This window comes from Octopus sinensis, linkage group LG11 (assembly GCF_006345805.1).
Source record: "Octopus sinensis linkage group LG11, ASM634580v1, whole genome shotgun sequence".
Lineage (NCBI taxonomy): Eukaryota > Metazoa > Mollusca > Cephalopoda > Octopoda > Octopodidae > Octopus > Octopus sinensis.
Genome location: NC_043007.1, coordinates 17,713,813 through 17,734,141, shown reverse-complemented (window position 1 = coordinate 17,734,141; position 20,329 = coordinate 17,713,813). Strand labels below are relative to the sequence as shown.

General features: G+C 38.0%; 1 protein-coding gene across 1 annotated transcript in view; it reads right to left on the bottom strand.

The window, feature by feature from the left end:
* LOC115217254 (WD repeat-containing protein 62) overlaps positions 1-20,329 on the bottom strand; it is a 227,795-nt gene that overhangs the window by 105,166 nt on the left and 102,300 nt on the right. The window contains 3 exon segments of the mRNA XM_036507131.1: positions 11,931-11,951; positions 13,970-14,065; positions 16,278-16,394. Of these exon segments, the coding sequence (XP_036363024.1) occupies positions 11,931-11,951; positions 13,970-14,065; positions 16,278-16,394 (234 nt within the window).

Genomic DNA, 20,329 nt, shown 5'->3' with positions numbered 1-20,329 from the left:
GCCTGAGGCTGTAGTTGCAGATATTTGCCCAAAGTGTCACAGTGGAACTGAACTGAAAACCAAATAGTTGAGAAATAAACTTCTTAACCACACAGCCATGCCTGTGCATGCACGTGCACACACACACACACACAGCTACATTCATCTATAAAGTATGTCAAACTGTGAGTACATTATAGAGCATAAAACTACTGTGCATTCAAGTATTTGTTTATGTGGTCAACAAATTTCATATAAACTCATGTTAAGTCTCAATTGAAATCTGTACATTGGAGCCATTGGTGATTGTACTAAAATCAACATAGATCCTATTGTTAACTAAAAGTTAAAGATGCAGGAGTGGCTGTGTGGTAAGTAGCATGCTTACCAACCACATGGTTCTGGGTTCAGTCCCACTACGTGACACCTTAGGCAAGTGTCATCTACTATAGCCTTGGGCCGACCAAAGCTTTGTGAGTGGATTTGGTAGACGGAAACTGAAAGAAGCCCATCGTATATATGCATGTGTGTGCATGTGTGTCTGTGTTTGCCCCCCCCCTCATCGCTTGACAACCGATGCTGGTGTGTTTACGTCCCCGTAACTTGGCGGTTTGGCAAAAGAGAACAATAGAATAAGTACTAGGCTTACAAAAAATAAGCTCTGGGGTCGATTTGCTCGACTAAAGGCGGTGCTCCAGCATGGTCACAGTCAAATGACTGAAACAATCAAAAGAGTAAAAGAGACTATAAGATAAAGAGAAAGTGAAGGAAGAGGTTTGAACCAAGTCAGTTTCGGTGTAAAAATGAAATCCTGAAGGTTTATAACTTCAGCTCTGGGTTTCAAAGGGTTGAAGTAACTTGTAGGTATTTACAAGTTAATAACAGTTACCAACATTAGAACTAGTCTATTCTTAGTGTCTCCCTTAAGTGAGAAAATGAAAAACCCTTCATGCTATATCTATATCTGTCTCCATCTTCCTAATACATCTGTCTGTTGGCCTGTCTCTCTCTCTCTCTTCTCCCTCCTCCTTGCCTTGGTCTCCATCAATAACCATCCCTTGGGAGAGGAACAAACAATAAATCACCTAAGAAAAGTGTAATCCCCCATTGAAATACATAACTTAGACATATCAGCTGCTCTCACCAAGCACACACAACACACACACCTCACTATACTAATATACCTTACAAGGTAACGATGTGACATTAAACAACCAAACTAATAATAGTGGCCCATGGTGGGACTGTTGCCAGTAAATGTATGTGTTGCCAGTAAATCTATATACACACATGCCTCAAGGTAAGCCCAACATATATGAACAAATTATTCAAATAGTAGTTGTCACTTGCTTAGACTATAAATATTTTTGAAATAACAATGTTCTCTGAAAACATCTGACATCTTGGGAGATATTTTCTGTATACACGTAAGAGAATGTAACTATGAATGGATAGTGTGGCAGGGTATGTACATGAAGCAATGTGTGTATGCACATACATGAAGCTGTGAGTGTGAAACAAAAGGTATTTTCTGTGTAATATTTAATAATAACTTTTATAGGGGCTAATGCTATAAAACTGTATATATAAGTTAGGAGATATACACTGATATTACTTTGTTTATACACCTGTTTTTCCATGCTAGCATGGGTTAAATGAATATATTATTGGGATCTTTTCGGTTTGAACGGCAGTTTTTCTAGCGGTGTCATATGAAATTGTCACCCATAATTATGACCCTAGTATCGATCTATTGCATTTCAATCTGTTTTAGGGTTAGAGTTAGGGTTAGGGGTAGGAGGAAGGGTATTTTTTTTTTTCACAAATGTAAATAAACCCAATCTGTTTCTTAAACGAGGGACATATTCATACGGCACAGAATGTTTTTTTACCTCAATGGACGTCAGTGATTGGTTGAAATTGCAGAAATAGAAGAAGAAAAAAAACAACAAATATCTTACAAACTATAGAATTTTCTCAATAAAGCCAAGAGAAAAAGATGTTTTATAAACACATTCTAACAGTGTACGAAGTTTAAAATTTTTTAGTTACCTAGAAATTATGTTAAAAACTGCCGTTCAAACTGAAAAGATCCAATTATTGAAACATTGCTTTACAGCTGGATACTATTCCTGTCATTAACCCTTACCTGTTTATTTTCTGTCCCCCTCCCTCCCCTCCTTTCAAGGAAATGATCTCTTATCCTAAACATCTTTGAAAGTATGAAGCCAGAGTATGATTCGTTAACAGCAAAATGACCAATGTCACCAACTCAGCAATTTTTCAGAGAAATGCAATATTGTGCCCTCCCCCCCACTACCTTCCCCACCAATTTAGAAAATAGCTTTGCAAAAGAAGTTTTTATGTAATTATGCCAAATCGTTTCATGCATAATTTTATTGTCTATAACTTACATCTGAACCTTTCTTTATACACATCGTCAATTATTTACTTTTACTGAAGTAATAGCTGTTGATATAATTTATGTATCAGATATTAATTTAACTTGTATATTCAATTTGTATATTGTAGCAAGCATACCAGTTTGTACATAATTTTGTGTGTGTGTGTGAACGCATGTGCATGCACACATATAGGGGAGGAGGGCTACTGGTTAGGGTACTGCACTCACGTAGGTTTGATTCTCAAGCCAGGAGGTGCATTGTAAAACCTACGAAGGGCGTCTCCTACCAGTAAAATCTTCACAGGATATGTAGCCTAAATGAGCAAGGAAAAGGATAACCTCCAGCTGTTACACCTCGGATCATAAGAAACGTTAGGAAAAGTAATAAAACTATTGATCTGCTTTAAAATGCAATACATTAAATGAAGAAGAAACGGCAGCTGTGATACCTGAAGGGTTGATGGAACTCACGCATTTTACTTATTAACTTAACTAGCAGCCTTGTTCTAAGTCCAACCAGTATCCACAATAACAAATGAAATCTTTGCCATCTTCTAAGCCACAATTTCCTATCCATTGTATTTATGCCAAAGACAAATATCTGTTTTGTAACTGTAGAATTGTGAACAATGTGATATTAAAAAAGATATTTATAAGAAACAATAGATGAAAGATTAAGATTGAAAAAAAAGATTAGTGAATTTGTTAAAGATATGAACAGAACTATTTATAAAAGGACAATGGCTGGTGTGAAAATTTTATTTCTTTGTCGTCTGTCATTTGTTTGAGGTGTGAAGGAGAAACGACAAGTTTTACAGGATCGTTTTTCACACTGCTACTTCAAAACTGGAAAGAAACACACTGTACATGTTCCTAGATGTTGAGAGCGAAAAATCTATTCTAAAAACAAAATTGTTGCCCTGACAAGAACATGGAAGCAGGGGAAACATCTCCAGTGCTAGGTATTTCGCTACCTATGCTGCTCTCTAGCAGAGAAGGATGGACACGAAAACTCTGCTTGCAAAGACCTGTTGAGGCAAATTCGATGACTGGCGTCCATGCTAGCGGGGTGAAAAGAGCACCATATGAGTGTGATCATTGACAGAGCGGTTACCGGCTTCCATGCCAGTGGCACTTAAAAGGCACCATTCGAGCGCGATTGTTACCAGCGTCACCTTACTGGCACTCGAGCCCTGTGCTAGTAGGGTATTAAGAGCACCATCTGAGCGTGATCATTGCCACAGCGGCTATCTGGCCTCCGTGCTGGTGGCACGTAAAAAACACCATTCGAGTGTGATCATTACCAGCATCGCTTTACTGGCGCCTGTGCCGGTGGCATATGTAAAAGATTCAAGCGAGGTCGTTGCCAGTACCGCCTGACTGGCCCCATGCCGGTGGCATGTAACAGCACCCACTACACTCTCGGAGTGGTTGGCATTTGTAAGGGCATCCAGCTGTAGAAACTCTGCCAGATCAAGATTGAAGCCTGGTGCAGCCATCTGGTTCGCCAGCCCTCAGTCATTCGTCCAAACCATGCTAGCATGGAAAGCGGACGTTAAACGATGATGATGATGATAACTATAGCAAACCAATTGTGGAAACCATCTTGAAGCAAAGCTAAAGAGAAACAAGAGTTACGTTAAAGCTTCAGTATATAGCTTTCGCATTTAAACCCATTGAAAAATACAACACTAGTGATGAGATTAAGATCTGAATTCACACAAGGAAATCCCAATAGATTAGCAAGCCATTGGGATTCAAGCTAAATTTTATTACATTTATTATTAAGGTAGTGGATTGGTAGCAAAATTGTTGCAGTACTTGAAAGGATGCTCTGCAATATTTATTCAGGCTCTTTGCATTTTGATAGTAACTGCCATAAGCTGATTAAAATGCTTTGCTTCATACAAACAGACAACTTTTACCTAACTACCTCCAATAACTTAGTTAACATTTCAATGGGCAAGTTAAAATGTTTTTGCATTTGGTTTTGTAAGATTCTTGATGTGAACTCATGTGTTGAAACAGACTTTGTTGTATCTCAGAAGGGTTGTTATGCCAATAACACAAAATCACCACACAAGTCATTAGTCATCCTTGAGGATAACTAGGTGGTCCTCATCACTCCAATGGACAAACATGATAAAACAAATTGTCTAAAATTAAAGAATTTTGAAGAACACATTTAAATTCTTTACAAACAAGGAATGCAGTGGCTTAAGTAGGTACAGCTAACAACATATTTACCATTTTTGCAACACTATTGGAACTAACAGCAAACAGCTATTCCCATTATTACTTCTGATAATTCTTCTAATTTAAATAACCACAATGTATATTGAAGATTCACTAAGAAAAGTTTACAGCTCTTTTAAATTTTACTATTTCAAACATGGTAGATTCCATTCTCATGATCAGCTTATTGATTTATTGGAACCTGTAGAAAGCTCATATTACCAGAACTATAGCTGGATTAAACTCTCTAAACTTTTTTTCTGAAAGCGAAAGCATCATGGCTTGCAATTCAAATGTCATGTTCACTGAATCATCAATAAATTATGCTACTTCGAAAGAAACAGATGTGTGAGAAAAACAAATTAATAGGGGAAAAAAAATCAGGAAAAAAAACCGAAAAAAAAAAGCAAGAGAAGCAATAACAGGATTGGTTATATGAAGTCAACTGAGAAATATTCAATACCACCTACACAATCATCAAATCCAGACATTGATCCAATTGCTTCTACTACTGGATCAGGGCTGACCTAGGGCTGAACTGCAATGGCTACTTTACGTACCAATTTCATTCGCGAGGTATTGGTAAGCTAAAGACTACAGAAGAAGAATTTACCCAAGTCACCATGTGCCATGCAGTGGTACTGAACCCAAAACCACATGGGCTGCAAAGCAAAATTCTTCAGAAACCAGCCAAGCCTGCACCTATCCCATGTCGATGCTTATGAATGATGGGGTACCATCATGAACTTTGGCTGATATATGATAATAGAAGGCACTTTCCAAAAGTGCAGCACACCAAGGATCGAACCCAAAACCACATCCTCACAAACCTTAACCACACATCCATATATACATATTCTCAATTTATTACTGATAAGCATCGATTTCAAAAGTGAAGTTTGGTAGGCCATCATTTGATATTCTATAACAGCTGTCACACTAAAGATAAAGTTACGTATCCTTGAAATATTTTTATGGATAACTTTGCAACAGTATTATTTGAAACATAGTAAAAGCCACTTATAATCCTAGATTATGTTATTCTATCATCATTTTAACATCAACTTTTCCATACCTACATGGGTCAGACAGAGTTTACTGAGGCAGATTTTTCTATGGCCAGATGCCCTTCATGTCATCAACCCATATAAGTTTTCAAGCAAGGCAATATTTCCTCGTAACTAGATATGTTTTCACAGAATATTGGAAATGAATGACATTCATTTACAACAACCATGCAATATCAAGACAAGGAAGTACAAGCATATTCATACATACAAACATTACACACACGCATGTGTGCATGCACACACGCACACATACATGCCATAAAAAGTTGGGCGGTATGACAATTCGAAGATTATGGCCGTTTTGCAGCCTTCTTCCTGTAGTAATAATTTCCGTATAGACATTCTGCATTACACTTCCCTATGTTGGATTACTGTATGGTCTGATAGCCGAGTCCATTAGAGGAGCTTTCTGAGATAGGCATAGGATTCTCCGAATCCATATCTTATACAACAAAAATATGTGGCTGTGTGGGTGTATTATATCGTAGGCTTTTTACAGTTTCCATCTACAAAATCTTCTCACAAGGATTTAGTTAGTGTGGGGCTACAGTACAAGACACTTGTTCAAGGTACCACACAGTGGGACTGAACCTGAAACCATGAGGTTAGGAAGCGAACTTCTTAATCACACAGCCATGCCTGCACTTATGATGAAATCAGATCATAATTGTCCACATTAATTGGGTTATACACTCAGGATATTGTTATATCCACTGCTTAATGTTATCAGTTGGTTATTACTATTTAAAGGACTCTGCCCCCAATGAGATCACAACAGGCAACTGCCACTCTATCTAAAAACAACAAAATTCATAAGAAATATGAGAAATTAAAACAAAGATGCGTTTTTAATAATGTGTTTGGAAAAAACTGTTTCCCTCTCTCCCCAATTAATATGTGCATGCCAGGGTGTGTGTGTATTACAGCAACTGGGAATTTAAAAGGCATCAAATGATATTTGTATGGGGAAAGCAAAAATAAAACGACAACAAATAAAAAGCTATAGGGGTGGTGGAATGTGGGGTGGTTGGGGGGGAGGATGATGTGAAGCAGGTTACTGGATGCCATATGTTGGTTCTGATATTGGTACAGATTAGAATTTAAGGAGGCAGTAAGAGTTGAGAATTAGGGGCCAGGAGAACAGAAACTTATAAAGTAAAATATATTATAAAGAAATAAGATAGAGAAGAATTACACGGAATCGGTGAACCGAAGTTAAGTGTGATGGAACTTGACTAATCATCATTTAATGAACAGAACACACACATGTACACACACCATAAGGTGGCGGGGAGGGTTATTATCTCAAAATAAATTAAATGTTAATCCTCACATTAACCCTAAAACGTCCATAAGATCAGTATTTAACTTAGTTTTTTGCAGTGTCGAACAGATGTGAGGGAAATTTTTTTGCTCAGGATATAAAACCACATCTAAGTAAATTACAGGAAAACAAAACAAAGGAGCCTGTAAAGAGGTGACCTACTGGCTAGAAATACCAGCCAACCCTTCCTCAAATTACACCTCACCACCATCAAAACAAAGAAACACACTGGATCATATAGCCTTAGATACACAATGCCAAAGAAGACAGTACAGTAATGGCTGAAATGTCTTTCATCACAGGTCTGCTCAGGTAGGGTTAACCTGGGGTTAAATAACAACCACCAAATAATTAGTATAGTGAATGCTATGCTTTACTGATGAGATCAGAATGAGACTGAAACATGCCTAGATTTACCTCCCATACTAGCAAGAAAAAATAATATATTACTAATCAGTGACTAACACTGCTTTTCTTTTTTTTCCCACTGTATGTATGTGAGACAGCTGAACAAATCCAATATTGGACTGTGGTCCAATATTGTTCAGCCAGCTCCCAGAGGGACACTGCTGATTGTCATCAGTGAAGAGGTTATGCATCACTGGAGTCTGTTCTGGCAGCAGGTTAGTCATCTCTTGCAGAGTATGCCTGGTGCCACTATCAACTCCTGAATATCCTTAGTGATACACTAAAACAACAATACCACAGTGTCGTGCAAGAAGAATTAATACAAGGCTATAATCTGTTGTTTTCCACAAGAAAGGAGGAGACACAGGGCAAAAACAACAGAAAGCTGATACCCAGGTTTTCTACACGGTTATAATGACTGAAGGTGAAGAAAGTACTATTCTCAAGCAATATTTTGTTATCAGAGCAGCACCCTGACCTTGTGGTATGTCTAACTTGATAAAAAAAAAAAACTGCTTTGAGTGATGAGATGACGGTGTCACGAGAAAGCAATATAGAAAAGACACACAAAAGAAAGAGTTTAAATACAAAGGACATAGGAGATAGTATATGTTTCTTTACTGCCCACAAGGGGCTAAACATAGAGGGGACAAACAAGGACAGACAAACAAATTAAGCCAATTACATCGACCCCAGTGCATAACTGGTACTTAATTTATTGTCCTTGAAAGGATGAAAGGTAAAGTCGACCTCAGTGGAATTTGAACTCAGAACGTAACGGCAGACAAAATACAGATACGCATTTCGCACGGCATGCTAACGTTTCTGCCAGCTCGCCGCCCTCAAAGGACATAGGAGATAGTATAAGGAACAAGAATGGTAGAGTACAGTGCTTCTGGTAGTGGTAGGATGCCTTGGTTTGTGGCTAGATCCACTGTATCCTACCTGGTTGGCATTAGGCTTAGGGAGGATAGCAGAACAGAGATTTGTAAACTGGAGAGGAAAGTAGAAAATGCTTCATCATTGATATGGAAAATGCAGGTAGAGATAGGACCAAAAATAAAAGCAAAGAACATGTTTTCACTGAGTGGTAAAACAAAATAGGTGTTGCATGAATGACTGAGGAAGATAAACATGCTACAGCATGGGCCAAAAAAAAATCCTAACATTCTTTGGATATGTCAATGTTACTTGGAACTGCTGTAGGGAGTGATATGGTCAAGGAGTTCTCAAAATCATTATGATCACCAATTGACAGCTGATGAAGGGCATGCCTTGCAGCAGAAGCCCTGTGTGTAGTGTACAAACACATGCACACACAATTTACTCAGTTCCAGAGTCACACACATGCAAAATGTGGCTGGGCTCCTTCAGATATATAGCATGTGTGTGACTGCATAAAACTAAGAAACAAGGATTAGAATTCACAGACCATTTTACTATATTTAAATAAACTATTTCATATACTGAATGCGTTTTTTTTTTCTCCACCACCCGGCATTTGTACATATAAGCATGTGTGTATTATGTATGTATACATGCATATACAGGAGAGAGAGAGAGAAAGAGAGAGTGGGGAGGAGAGCTAAGTTACTTTCATATATTAAATATGCTAACACTAAGCTACCAGAGTGTTTAGTCACCAACCCACATGGAAATTCTGTGATAATAAACAAATACATAAATACAGACAAGCAAAAGCTGACAATAAAGACTTGGTAAAGTATTGCTTCTCTTTATAGTTGATTGCTCAGTAGTGGTAAGACAGTATGGTGGTAAATTATAGAGAAAATAAATTGTAAACAAGCAGTGGGCAATAGAAATAGTGAAAACAGAAAGATAAGTGTGTAATTTAGGCATAGTAGGAGAGGACTGGACAACATAATGATTGTTAACAATCCAGGTCAGTGATGTATATTGTAAAGTAGGTTTTCAGTTCATCAATGGAAGTGTAGAAAATTAGAACATTTAAGAGAATTTGGTGGGAATGGGTAGAGTGTAATAAAATACCACATAGACACAAAAAAAAACATCAAAGTAAAACACACAATAACATCAAAAAGACAACAAATTAGACATGCAAAACTTTTTTTTTGTAGGTTAAGAATTAGACATGTTGAAAATTGATGAGGGTACTTAGACCAAGTAGGAGGCCCTAGACATAGCAGTGAAGTATCTCTCAAATGACAGGATAGCATTTTGAAAAGGGAAGGACACAATGGATAAAGCAATTCTTGATACAGAATACCTGAGAGAAAGATGAGATGGTCATGACCCGAATATCACTTATGCCTGACCTATGACCTAGCTTCGCTACCATTCTGAGTTGCCAAGACAACAACAGTTCCCAAATTTTAAAATCTTACACGAGCAATTACTCCAGTTAAACCCTTAGCATTCAGATGATTGTGGCATGAGATGCCACACAGTGGGACTGAACCCAAAGCCACATGGTTGAGAAGCAATCTCCTCAACCACACAGTCACACCTGCATCTATGAGTTTAAATTAATTTTGAAAATATTAAAAAAGATTTTAATTTCTGGCAATGGATTAGTGAAATAATATTTTGATGCTTTGTTATCGATATTTGCAACATTAATTAACATTAAGACTTTAATTAAAAAATTCATATATACAAAATCATGATGGAAAGTTGAGACATTGAAAACACCTGAAAACAGGAAATTTTGTATGAGAGGAGACGAGAGGTAGTCTCAGGTGGGCTGGTGTCTAATGGATTAACTAACCTTGAATTTAATTGTATGAGTAGGAAAGAAGATTATTAATATCTCCTCGTAAAGATTCATGTTACTTATAATGAAATGGGAGTGGGGGGGTGATGTGAGTTTAATCAAAAGAAACTTCAGAGATTTGAGACTGAAATAGACTGAGGTGACAAACCAACATCGTTCTTACTATTGCAGGTATGTCTGCTGCAAGTGGAAGCCCTTAACGTCTACAGAACAGAACTCATCTGAAAGGGGGTTTTGCTTTGTTTTGTCATTTTTTATCTTGTGTCTTTTTCTTGTTTCACTCACTGGACTGTGGCCATGCTGGAGTACTGCTTTGAGAGATTTAGCCCATTGCATCAACCCCAGCATATCATCATCGTTTAATGTCTGCTTTCCATGCTAGCATGGGTTGGACGATTTGACTGAGGGCTGGAGAACCAGATGGCTGCACCAGGCTCCAATCTTGATCTGGCAGTGTTTCTACAGCTGGATGCCCTTCCTAATGCCAACCACTCCGTGAGTGTAGTGGGTGCTTTTACGTGCCACCAGCATGGGGGCCAGTCAGGCGGTACTGGCAATGACCTCGCTCGAATCTTTTTACACATGCCACCAGCACGGGTGCCAGTAAGGCGATGCTGGTAACGATCACGCTTGAATGGTGCCTTTTATGTGCCACCTGCACGGAAGCCAGTAAGCCGCTCTGGCAACGATCACGCTTGGATGGTGCTCTTAGCACCCTACTAACACGGAGCACAAGTGCCAGTAAGGCGACACTGGTAACAATCACACTTGATATTTCTTTTAAATCTGATACTTATTCTATTGGTCTCTTTATGCCAAACTGCTAAGTTACAGGAATGTAAACAAACCAGTACCAGCTGCCAAGAGGACAGACACACACAGTTATACATGTGTATGTGAGAGAGAAAGAGTTCTTTCAGTTTCCAGCAACCAAATCCACTTACAAGGCCTTGGTAGGCCAGTGGATTTAGTAGAAGACAACTGCCCAAGGTGCCACACAGTGGATCTGAACTCAGAACCATGTGGTTGAAAAGCAAACTTCTTTTATTCATTAAATTTGCCATACAGGCAGCACATAGATAAGGTAGCTTTGTGGGTTGGACATAGACACTGATGAGGGGAATGATTATGATACAAAAATGATAAAGATAAGAGAAGACAGTGCCTGCCGACCCTCTGCTTCTCTAAAACATTGTTCTTTACAGACATCATATACAGAGGTATTAACCCTCTTACAATTTAAAATACAATATATTTGGACTAAAATGTCCATACAATTATAAAAGCAAATTTCTTACTACACAGCCACACCTGTGCCAATATCATAAAATTTTTAAAAATAAATATCCAAACATGTTATCAATTTAAATCAAAATATGATGGAACATCAGAAGACCAGACAAGTGAGGGTGGGGTCGGTACATTTACAAGATGTTAACTAAACTACAGAAAGTCAGAACAGCGAACAAGTGAAGAGTGTGATAAAATGTTAACTAAAATACTGGAAGTTGTGTTTAAAGGTTAAAAAAAACAAAACAGAAACAAATAAAAACAAAATGATAAACAGATTAAGTTAGAAAAAATTCATTAGTGTAGGAGTCAGGGAAAATATGTACAGCAGTCCGGTGTTTTGGGGTCTCTAAATACGAAGTGCTCAACAGACATCACAAACACATGTCAGTAAAATACCTATCGTCAATAATAACAACAAACATGCAATATGTTACACAACACTAAATCGAAGTCAGAACTTACCATAGAACCTGCTCGTCTAGGCTAAGAAACAAAACAACCATTTTATTTCAGTAAATAGTTTTTATTTAGAGAAAGTTTAAACAACTAATTCCTGATAGATTAATTTTATTATACACGACATGTCCAGTGTTTCTCAAACTATTCCATCATAGAGCCCTTCTCACCCCTAATATCTAACCCATAGTTCATCTTCATATCATATTATCATAAGTTTCCATTATTGCAATCGTCATCGTTTAACGTCCGCTTTCCATGCTAGCATGGGTTGGACGATTTTGACTGAGGGCTGGCGAACAAGATGGCTGCACCAGGCTCCAATCTTGATTTGGAAGAGTTTCTACAGCTGGATGCCCTTCCGAATGCCAACCACTCCAAGAGTGTAGTGGGTGGTTTTTATGTGCCACCGGCACGGGGGCCAGTCAGGCGGTACTGGCAATGACCTCGCTCAAATCTTTTTACACATGCCACCGGTACAGGTGCCAGTAAGGCAACGTTGGTAACGATGAAAATTTCATTGCTATCTTCTAAGTGGAAATGAGTCAAGATTGAAGCTTCCAATAAGACTTCCGTATGCTGAACAGGGTTACAATATCCTGACCAATCACCTATTGATTGTATTCCTGTTCCTATATCATCCATTCAGTGAGGTTCAATATTCTCATGGCTGCTCAAACATCATCGTTATTATCCTTTAACATCCACTTTTTTTATGCTAGCATCGGTAAGGCAGAATTTATTGTGGCAGATTTTCTATGGCCCTTCCTGTCATCAACCCTCACCTGTTTCCAAGCAAGGTAATATTGTCTCATAACCAGACGTCTTTTGCACGGAAGACTGGACATGAACAACCTCACCTGTATGACCATGTTGCTCATTTATAACATCACATGATCTCTAAACAAGGGCACATGTGCACACACACACACACACGCACATACACACACAGGACAGGCTTCTTTCAGTTTCCATCTACAAATCCACTCACATGGATTTGATTAGCCCAGAGCTACAATAAAAGACACTTGCTGAAGGTACCATGCAGTGGGACTGAACCCAAGACCTCATGGTTAAGAAGCAAGCTTCTTAATCACACAGCTACACCCATACCATCTTTGCTTCATGCTCCCATTGTGATCTGTCGATGTATTTAGTGTTTATACTTGGTTACATAGATTTCTTACATAATCATAAAATATTCCCTTCTGAGGAGGAAATGAAATATATTGCTTTACAATGCTTTCGAAGACTCACAGCAGCCTTAACTTCTTTTCTTCATTACCACCACCCCTTTAACCCTTTAGTGTTTAAACTGGCCAAATCTGGCCCAATATATTCTACATGTTTTATATTCAAACTGGCGATGTCTAGCCTCTCACACCTAACCTACAATGCCATTTTAAAAATAAGTAATCACATCATTGAGACCTCAAAGCTGTAAGATGATCCAAGATTAATTCAAAACAATTTGAGTGAAAAAGTATTACATTTAACAGAGTAATCTGAACACTAAAGGGTTAATATCACTAATATCAAATTGTACCCTATAGACATTGGTTTGCTAGTTTTATGAAACAGATCATCTACAATAGTTTATTCTTCCCTGTTGTTCATGGAGTTACTATGTACAAACTTTTAACAGTATCAATGATATTTCCCTTGCCTGGCAATTTACTAGCAAGGCTCTGAGTTTGAAAAACACTGGATAAAAATTAATGAGAACAATAAAACCTCAATGTAATTAATCCATTAAGTGCAGTCTGTCAAAACTGTTTTTTAATTTTTAATTACTTACAAAACAGATGAAACTTAACTGTTCCATTTGAAGCTGTATTTTAACGGTAAGGGAACCTTTCTACAAAAATAATATGCCTGTGAATACAGTCATGATTAAAAAGAAAGATAATAGTTACCCTTTCATTGCAATTAATTGAATCTGAAGTTAGTTGAAGTTTGAAAAATAAGGAAACACTTAGAACCAGTTTCAATTTACTTTAAGATTTAAGACAGAAAAAAAGATTCCAAGAAAATAACAAACTTACCTTTGAATTGCTGCTGGCCATGTACCAAAACTTCACGTGTCTACTTCCAACCGTTACAAAATAGCTTCCATCAGAAGAGAATGCTACGGCACTGACCTGAATGTGAGAAAGGAGATTTTATAAATATTGTCTGGTTCTGATTAGACACTCAGTGTTGAGTGTCTAAGCTGAGTAATTTCTGATTAAATAAATTCTGCAAAAGTCCACAACCCAGTTTCAATCCCAGATCTTTTTATATTTTTTGCTTTATTTCTGCTAATAACACTAACTTCCATTAACCCATCTATCAAGAAAAATAGGGCTCATAGTACAGTTCTATACGCCCACGGGCATATGGTGTAGTGATTAAGAGCTCGGGCTACTAACCCCAAGATTCCGAGTTCGATTCCAAGCAGTGACCTGAACAATAATAATATCAAAAAATACCGTAGGAATGAGAACTCAAGTTTGAAATTTGCCCAATACACCTGATAAAAGCTGGAGGGTATATCAGCTGAAACATTGTATTAACAACAAACAAGATGAGGACAAATATCCATCAAATGTAAATAATGTAGGGCTCATAATAAATTCTTCTATGGCAGAATCCTAAGCAATGTCTAGCAACTGAAATACTAATTAGAAAACAAAAATATTTATTGATCCAACATGGCATTTTCACATAATTGAATAGATTGGTGAATTATTTATGAAATTACAAATCTAAAATTTATGACTATTAATCTCTAGTGTAACCTTGTGCCAACAAATACCTTGCTAATGAATTTAAGAGAGAGAGAGAGAGATAGTTCACATCCTGCACTTCACAAAGTCCTGAGCTACAAATGGTGAGGTTTGTTGCAAATCCCTATAAACAGCTCTACCATTAGCTCTATGCTAGGTGTGTCGAATAAAAAAAATAAATTTCAATTATAAACTAGGTAAGCAAAAGAAAATAATAAAATAGGTAAAGTCTAGCAAAAGAAAGTGCATCCAATTGTAAAACAATGCCCCAATAATATATATTCATCTAACCCATGATTCCATGAAAAAAACAGGCATAAAACAAATGAGCAACAGACAACAACTGATTTAGAAAATTGATTTGATTCAGAAGAATTTACTCTATTTTTTTCATGTTTATCTCTGACACCTCCTTCGGTCATGACACAGACCATGGGATTGCACCTAGGAAGTTGCCCTCCCAGGCACAAGTCCGGGCAAAGTTGTTTATGGAAGACCAGCAGTCGCCCATGCATACCGGCCTCTCCTCTCCACACCACCAGTGTTATCCAAGGGAAAGGCAAAGGGGGCCGATACAGCTTGGCACCTGTGATGTCGCAACTCATTTCTACAGCTGAGTGAACTGGAGCAACATGAAATAAAGTGTCTTGCTCAAGAACACAACACACAGCCCGGTCAGTGATTCGAGCTCACAACTTCACGATCATAAGCTTGACACTTTAACCACTGAGCCATGCACCTTCACATGCTTATAGGAACAAGCCAATAAGTGAGCCATAGCCAGCTAGCAATAGCAACTAAATTTCTTTCAAATCACATCCTTCTGTCTTAAAAAAAAAGGACACGTTTTGTAATGTAGTCTCATATATATATTATGGCCAGATAAAGGATAGCAAGTGCATAGCTTAAACATTTCTGATAATATATCTGCTTTATCAGAGCTGATTTGGGGGGATGGGCACTAAACAACTACATTAATTTTTTATCTTGGATTACAGCCATGCCAAGGCACTACCTCGAAGGGTTTTAGTTAAACAAATTGAGCTCAGCACCTTTTTTTTTAAACAAATTGGTTGTGTGATAAGAAGCTTGCTTCCCAACTACATGGCTCCAGGTTCAGTCCAACTAGTCGTACTCTGTGTGTGTGTGTGGTGTGTGTGTGTGTGTGGTGTGTGTGTGTGTGTGTGTGTGTGTATGTATCTGTCCCACCACCACAGCTTGACAACTGGTATTGGCGTGTTTACATCCCAATAACTAAGCTGTTTGGCAAAAGAGAGTGATAGAACAAATACCAGGCTTTAAAAAGAAATAAATCCTGGGACCAATTTGTTCGACTAAAACCCTCCGAGGCAGTGTTCAAGCATAGCCCCTGTCTAATGACTGAAACAAGCAAAAGATAAAAGATAGTTGCCAAATGGCGGCAAACACAAACACAAAGACAAACAATAGGCTTCTTTCAGTTTCCATCAACTAAATCCTCTCAGAAGGCTTTGGTTGACCTGGGGTTAGAATATAAGACACTTACCTGAGGTGCCATGCTTGTACTTTTTTTTTCTTTTCTAGAATATAATCAGATAATGCTTACCTTGGAAGATATTTTATTTGATGCTACTTTGTTGTTGGTTTTCCAATTCCAGACATTTACAATCATATCATGCTGAGTTCCCATTGAAACAATATATTTCATATTTGGAGAGTAAGCCTGAAAAATATGCAGAAAACAAATAGAGAATAACTAAGAATTTAAAAGAAATATGCTTTCTTTCTAATTCATTTTTCTGTCTTATCATCATCATCATTTAATGAACACTTTTCCATGTAAGCATGGATCAGGTGGAATTTGTTCAGGTACCATCTACCAAATCCAACTACAAAGGCTTTGGTCAGCCCAGGGATATAGTAGAGAACATTTGCTCAAGGTGCTGTGCAGTGGGACTGAACTCAGACCACCAACAATCATGTAACATTATCTATTAAGAAATATCCAAAATTATATTCTACAGAAACTAAAAATTAAAAAATGCAAAATAAAATACAAGATAGAGTTATGTCATTTCATTTCCTCAGGCATTACACATATGATGCAAGTTATCTGTTAAGAATACTAGACATCAGGAGTAATTAAAGACAAGAGACCATGAACTGATGTAGCAGTTCACTGGAATTAGCAAAATCTGTTACTGAAAGTGTTTTAATTTGGACAAAATCCCAAACACTTGCTTCAACTAGTGGGTTTATTAGGTCATTAAGAGCTATTTATCTCAGTAGGCTAATGGAACTCTATTCAAGTCAGTAAGATTAATTACTCACTGATAAATCTTATAATTTCATAAATCCAAGCTAAAAATATTCAACATCTGTAGAGGTTAAAAATATATAAAGTTAAGTTCCAAGATTTAATGCTTTGCAAATGATAATTCTTTACACTGTTATTATCCTCATCTTTTACACTGTATCTTCATCATCATTTAACATCCACTTTTCCATGCTAGCACAAGTGAAACAGAATTTGTTGAGGCAGATTTTCTATGTCGTGCCCTTCCTGTTGCCAACCCTAACCTATGACCAAGCAAGGTAATATTTCCCATAGCTAGATCTGTTTTTCATGGAAGACTGGAAACAAACAACACTGCTTGGATGACAGTGATGTTTGCTTACAACCATCAAAAGAAGTCAAGACAAGGGTACACACACACAACAGGCTTCTTTCCATTTCTGCCTCCCAAATCCATTCACAAGGCTTTGGCTGGCCCAGAGCTATAGAAGACACATGTCCAAAATGCCACACTGTGAGACTGAACCTGAAACCATGTAGGTGGTTAAGGAGCTTGCTTCTCAACCATACAGACATGCCTCCACCAATTTACATTATTTACATACGAGCACTTAAAAGGCACCATTCAAGCGTGATTGTTACCAGCATCGCACTACTGGCACTCGAGCCCCGTGCTAGTAGGGTATTAAGAGCACCATCTGAGCGTGATCGTTGCCAGAGCGGCTATCTGGTCTCTGTGCCAGTGGCATGAAAAAGACACCATTCGAGTGTGATCGTAACCATCATCGCCTTACTGGCACCCGTGCCGGTGGCATGTGTAAAAGATTCAAGCAAGGTCGTTGCCAGTGCCACCTGACTGACCCTGTGCCGGTGGCACGTAAAAGCACCCACAACACTCTCAGAGTGGTTGGCATTAGGAAGGGCATCCAGCTGTAGAAACTCTGCCAGATCAAGACTGAAGCCTGGTGCAGCTATCTGGTTCACCAGCCCTCAGTCAAATCGTCCAACCCATACTAGCATGGAAAGCGGACGTTAAACAATGATGATGATGATGAGTCACATTTTGTTTGGATCAATCTGTTACTCAACCCAAGTACACTCGAATTCAACCGACAAATAATAATCTCCCATATTTTTATCATCATCTTTACAATATCAATATTTACATATAAACCATATTTTGGTTCATTCAATCGACTGTCCTGTTCTATTATTATTCAAGCCAAATCAATCCTAATCTAACTCTCCAATCCTCAAAGGCAACAATATGCAAGTTGAGAAAGATTTAGCTGTTATTTCTAGAAGATCAAATAACTATATAAAGGCTTCCCCAATGATGCATTACAATGAAGGATGAACTGCTTTCTTCTGGAAGCCCTCTCCTCATCACCTCATGTTTTCTCACCAACCACTAACATGAAACAAGGTATAAGCATGGCTGTGTGACTGAAGAGCTTGCTTTACAGCCATGTGGTCTTGGCTTCAGTTCTATTGCAAGGCACCTTGGGCAAGTGTTTTCTTTTATAGCCTTGAGTTGATCAATGCCCGATGGATGAATTTGGTGGATGGAAAGTGAAAGAAATCCATTGCCAGTGCTGGCTCATGGTCGTTGCCAGTGTTGCCTGACTGGCTCCTGTGTCAGTGGTATGTAAAAAGCACCTTTCAAGCATGGCCAATGCCAGTACCGCCTGACAGACCCTTGTGCTGGTGGCACTTAAAAAGCACCCACTACACTCTCAGAGTGGTTGGCGTTAGGAAGGGCATCCAGCTGTAGAAACGTTGCCAGATCAGATTAGAGCCTGGTGCAGCCATCTGGTTTGCCAGTCTTCAGTCAAATCGTCCACTTTCCATGCCAGCATGCAAAAAGGTCGTTAAACGACGATGATAATGATGATGATGTATGTGTGTGTGTATGTTTGTATGTACCCTTGTCTAGAACATCACATGATGATTGTAAATGATCATCATCATCATACAAGCAATGTTGTTTGTTTCCATCCTACCATAAAAATACATGTCTGGCTATGGGAAGATATTACATTATTATTTTATTATTTCATTATTTCATCTAGTTTCAGCTCACAAATTGTGGCCATGCTGGGGCACCAAAAGATGAGAGTTGGTAACAAGAAGGCCATCAGGTAGTAGAAAATCTACTTCAACAAATTCTGTTTGACGCATGCAAGGGACATTAAAATGATGATGATAATTATATCTTTTCTAGAAAGGTTTTAAACTTGAAAATAAAAAAAAACAACAACCTGTTTTTTTAGAAAAACAAAAGCTATAATCTCATACAATAGTTGAGTTGGTGGTGATGGGCAGGGCATCTCAGTTTGAAAATAATTCCAGCAGAACACAAAATTTTTAATTTATTCCCTCTTAAAAAATTTTATAAAACCATCTCACCTACACAACAATGTAAAATTATGTGTTCTGTTCGTGCATGTGTGTGTGTGTGTATGCGCAAGCACATACACGCACACATGTAACTGAGAGACAGAGAAAAGAGGAAGACAGAGAGGGAGAGAGAGAAAGGTGGTGGGTAAAACAGCTTTAAACAAGTAGAAGCTTATAGACACATGGCTGGAACTTGTGACTAGATCTAAAGTTAAAATGTAAAAGGAAGAATGGGGAAGAGAAACATAATAGCTTGAATGATAGATGTCATCATGTGAGGTATAATCTGAGACCAACAAAAGAAATCTAAAATATATTTTTGCTTTTGTGAGTATGTGAAATTATGTTCAATTTCAGTGCATTTAGTGAAATAATGAAATGTAATTTGACAGAGTTTCTATGTAATTACAATGATGTATGAAAATATTTATCAGAAAATGTGAAGTTTAACCCTTTCGTTACCAACCCGGCTGAAACCATCTTTGGCTCTGTAGTACAAATGTCTTGTTTGCAAACACAGACACAAACATATACACACACATACATATATACATATATATACATATATACAACGGGTTTCTTTCAGTTTCCATCTACCAAATCCACTCACAAGGCTTTGGTCAGCCTGAGGCTATACTAGAAGAAACTTGCCCAAGGTGCCATGCAGTGGGACTGAACACGGAACTATGTGGTTGGTAAGCAAGCTACTTACCACACAGCCACTCCTATGCCTATAAAAAAACTGAAAACATTTTGTAGTGTAAAAGTATAACCAAATGTATTGCATCCAAAACAGCAAAATCTTGTATGGACACTCAAGGGTCATACAGACCCCAGTTGAGAACCAAAACATACCCTAAATAGCCAGGCACACATATACACAGCAAATAGCCATGCGCACACACACACAAATACATATCCACACACACGCACATAACACATACATATGTACAGCAAATAGC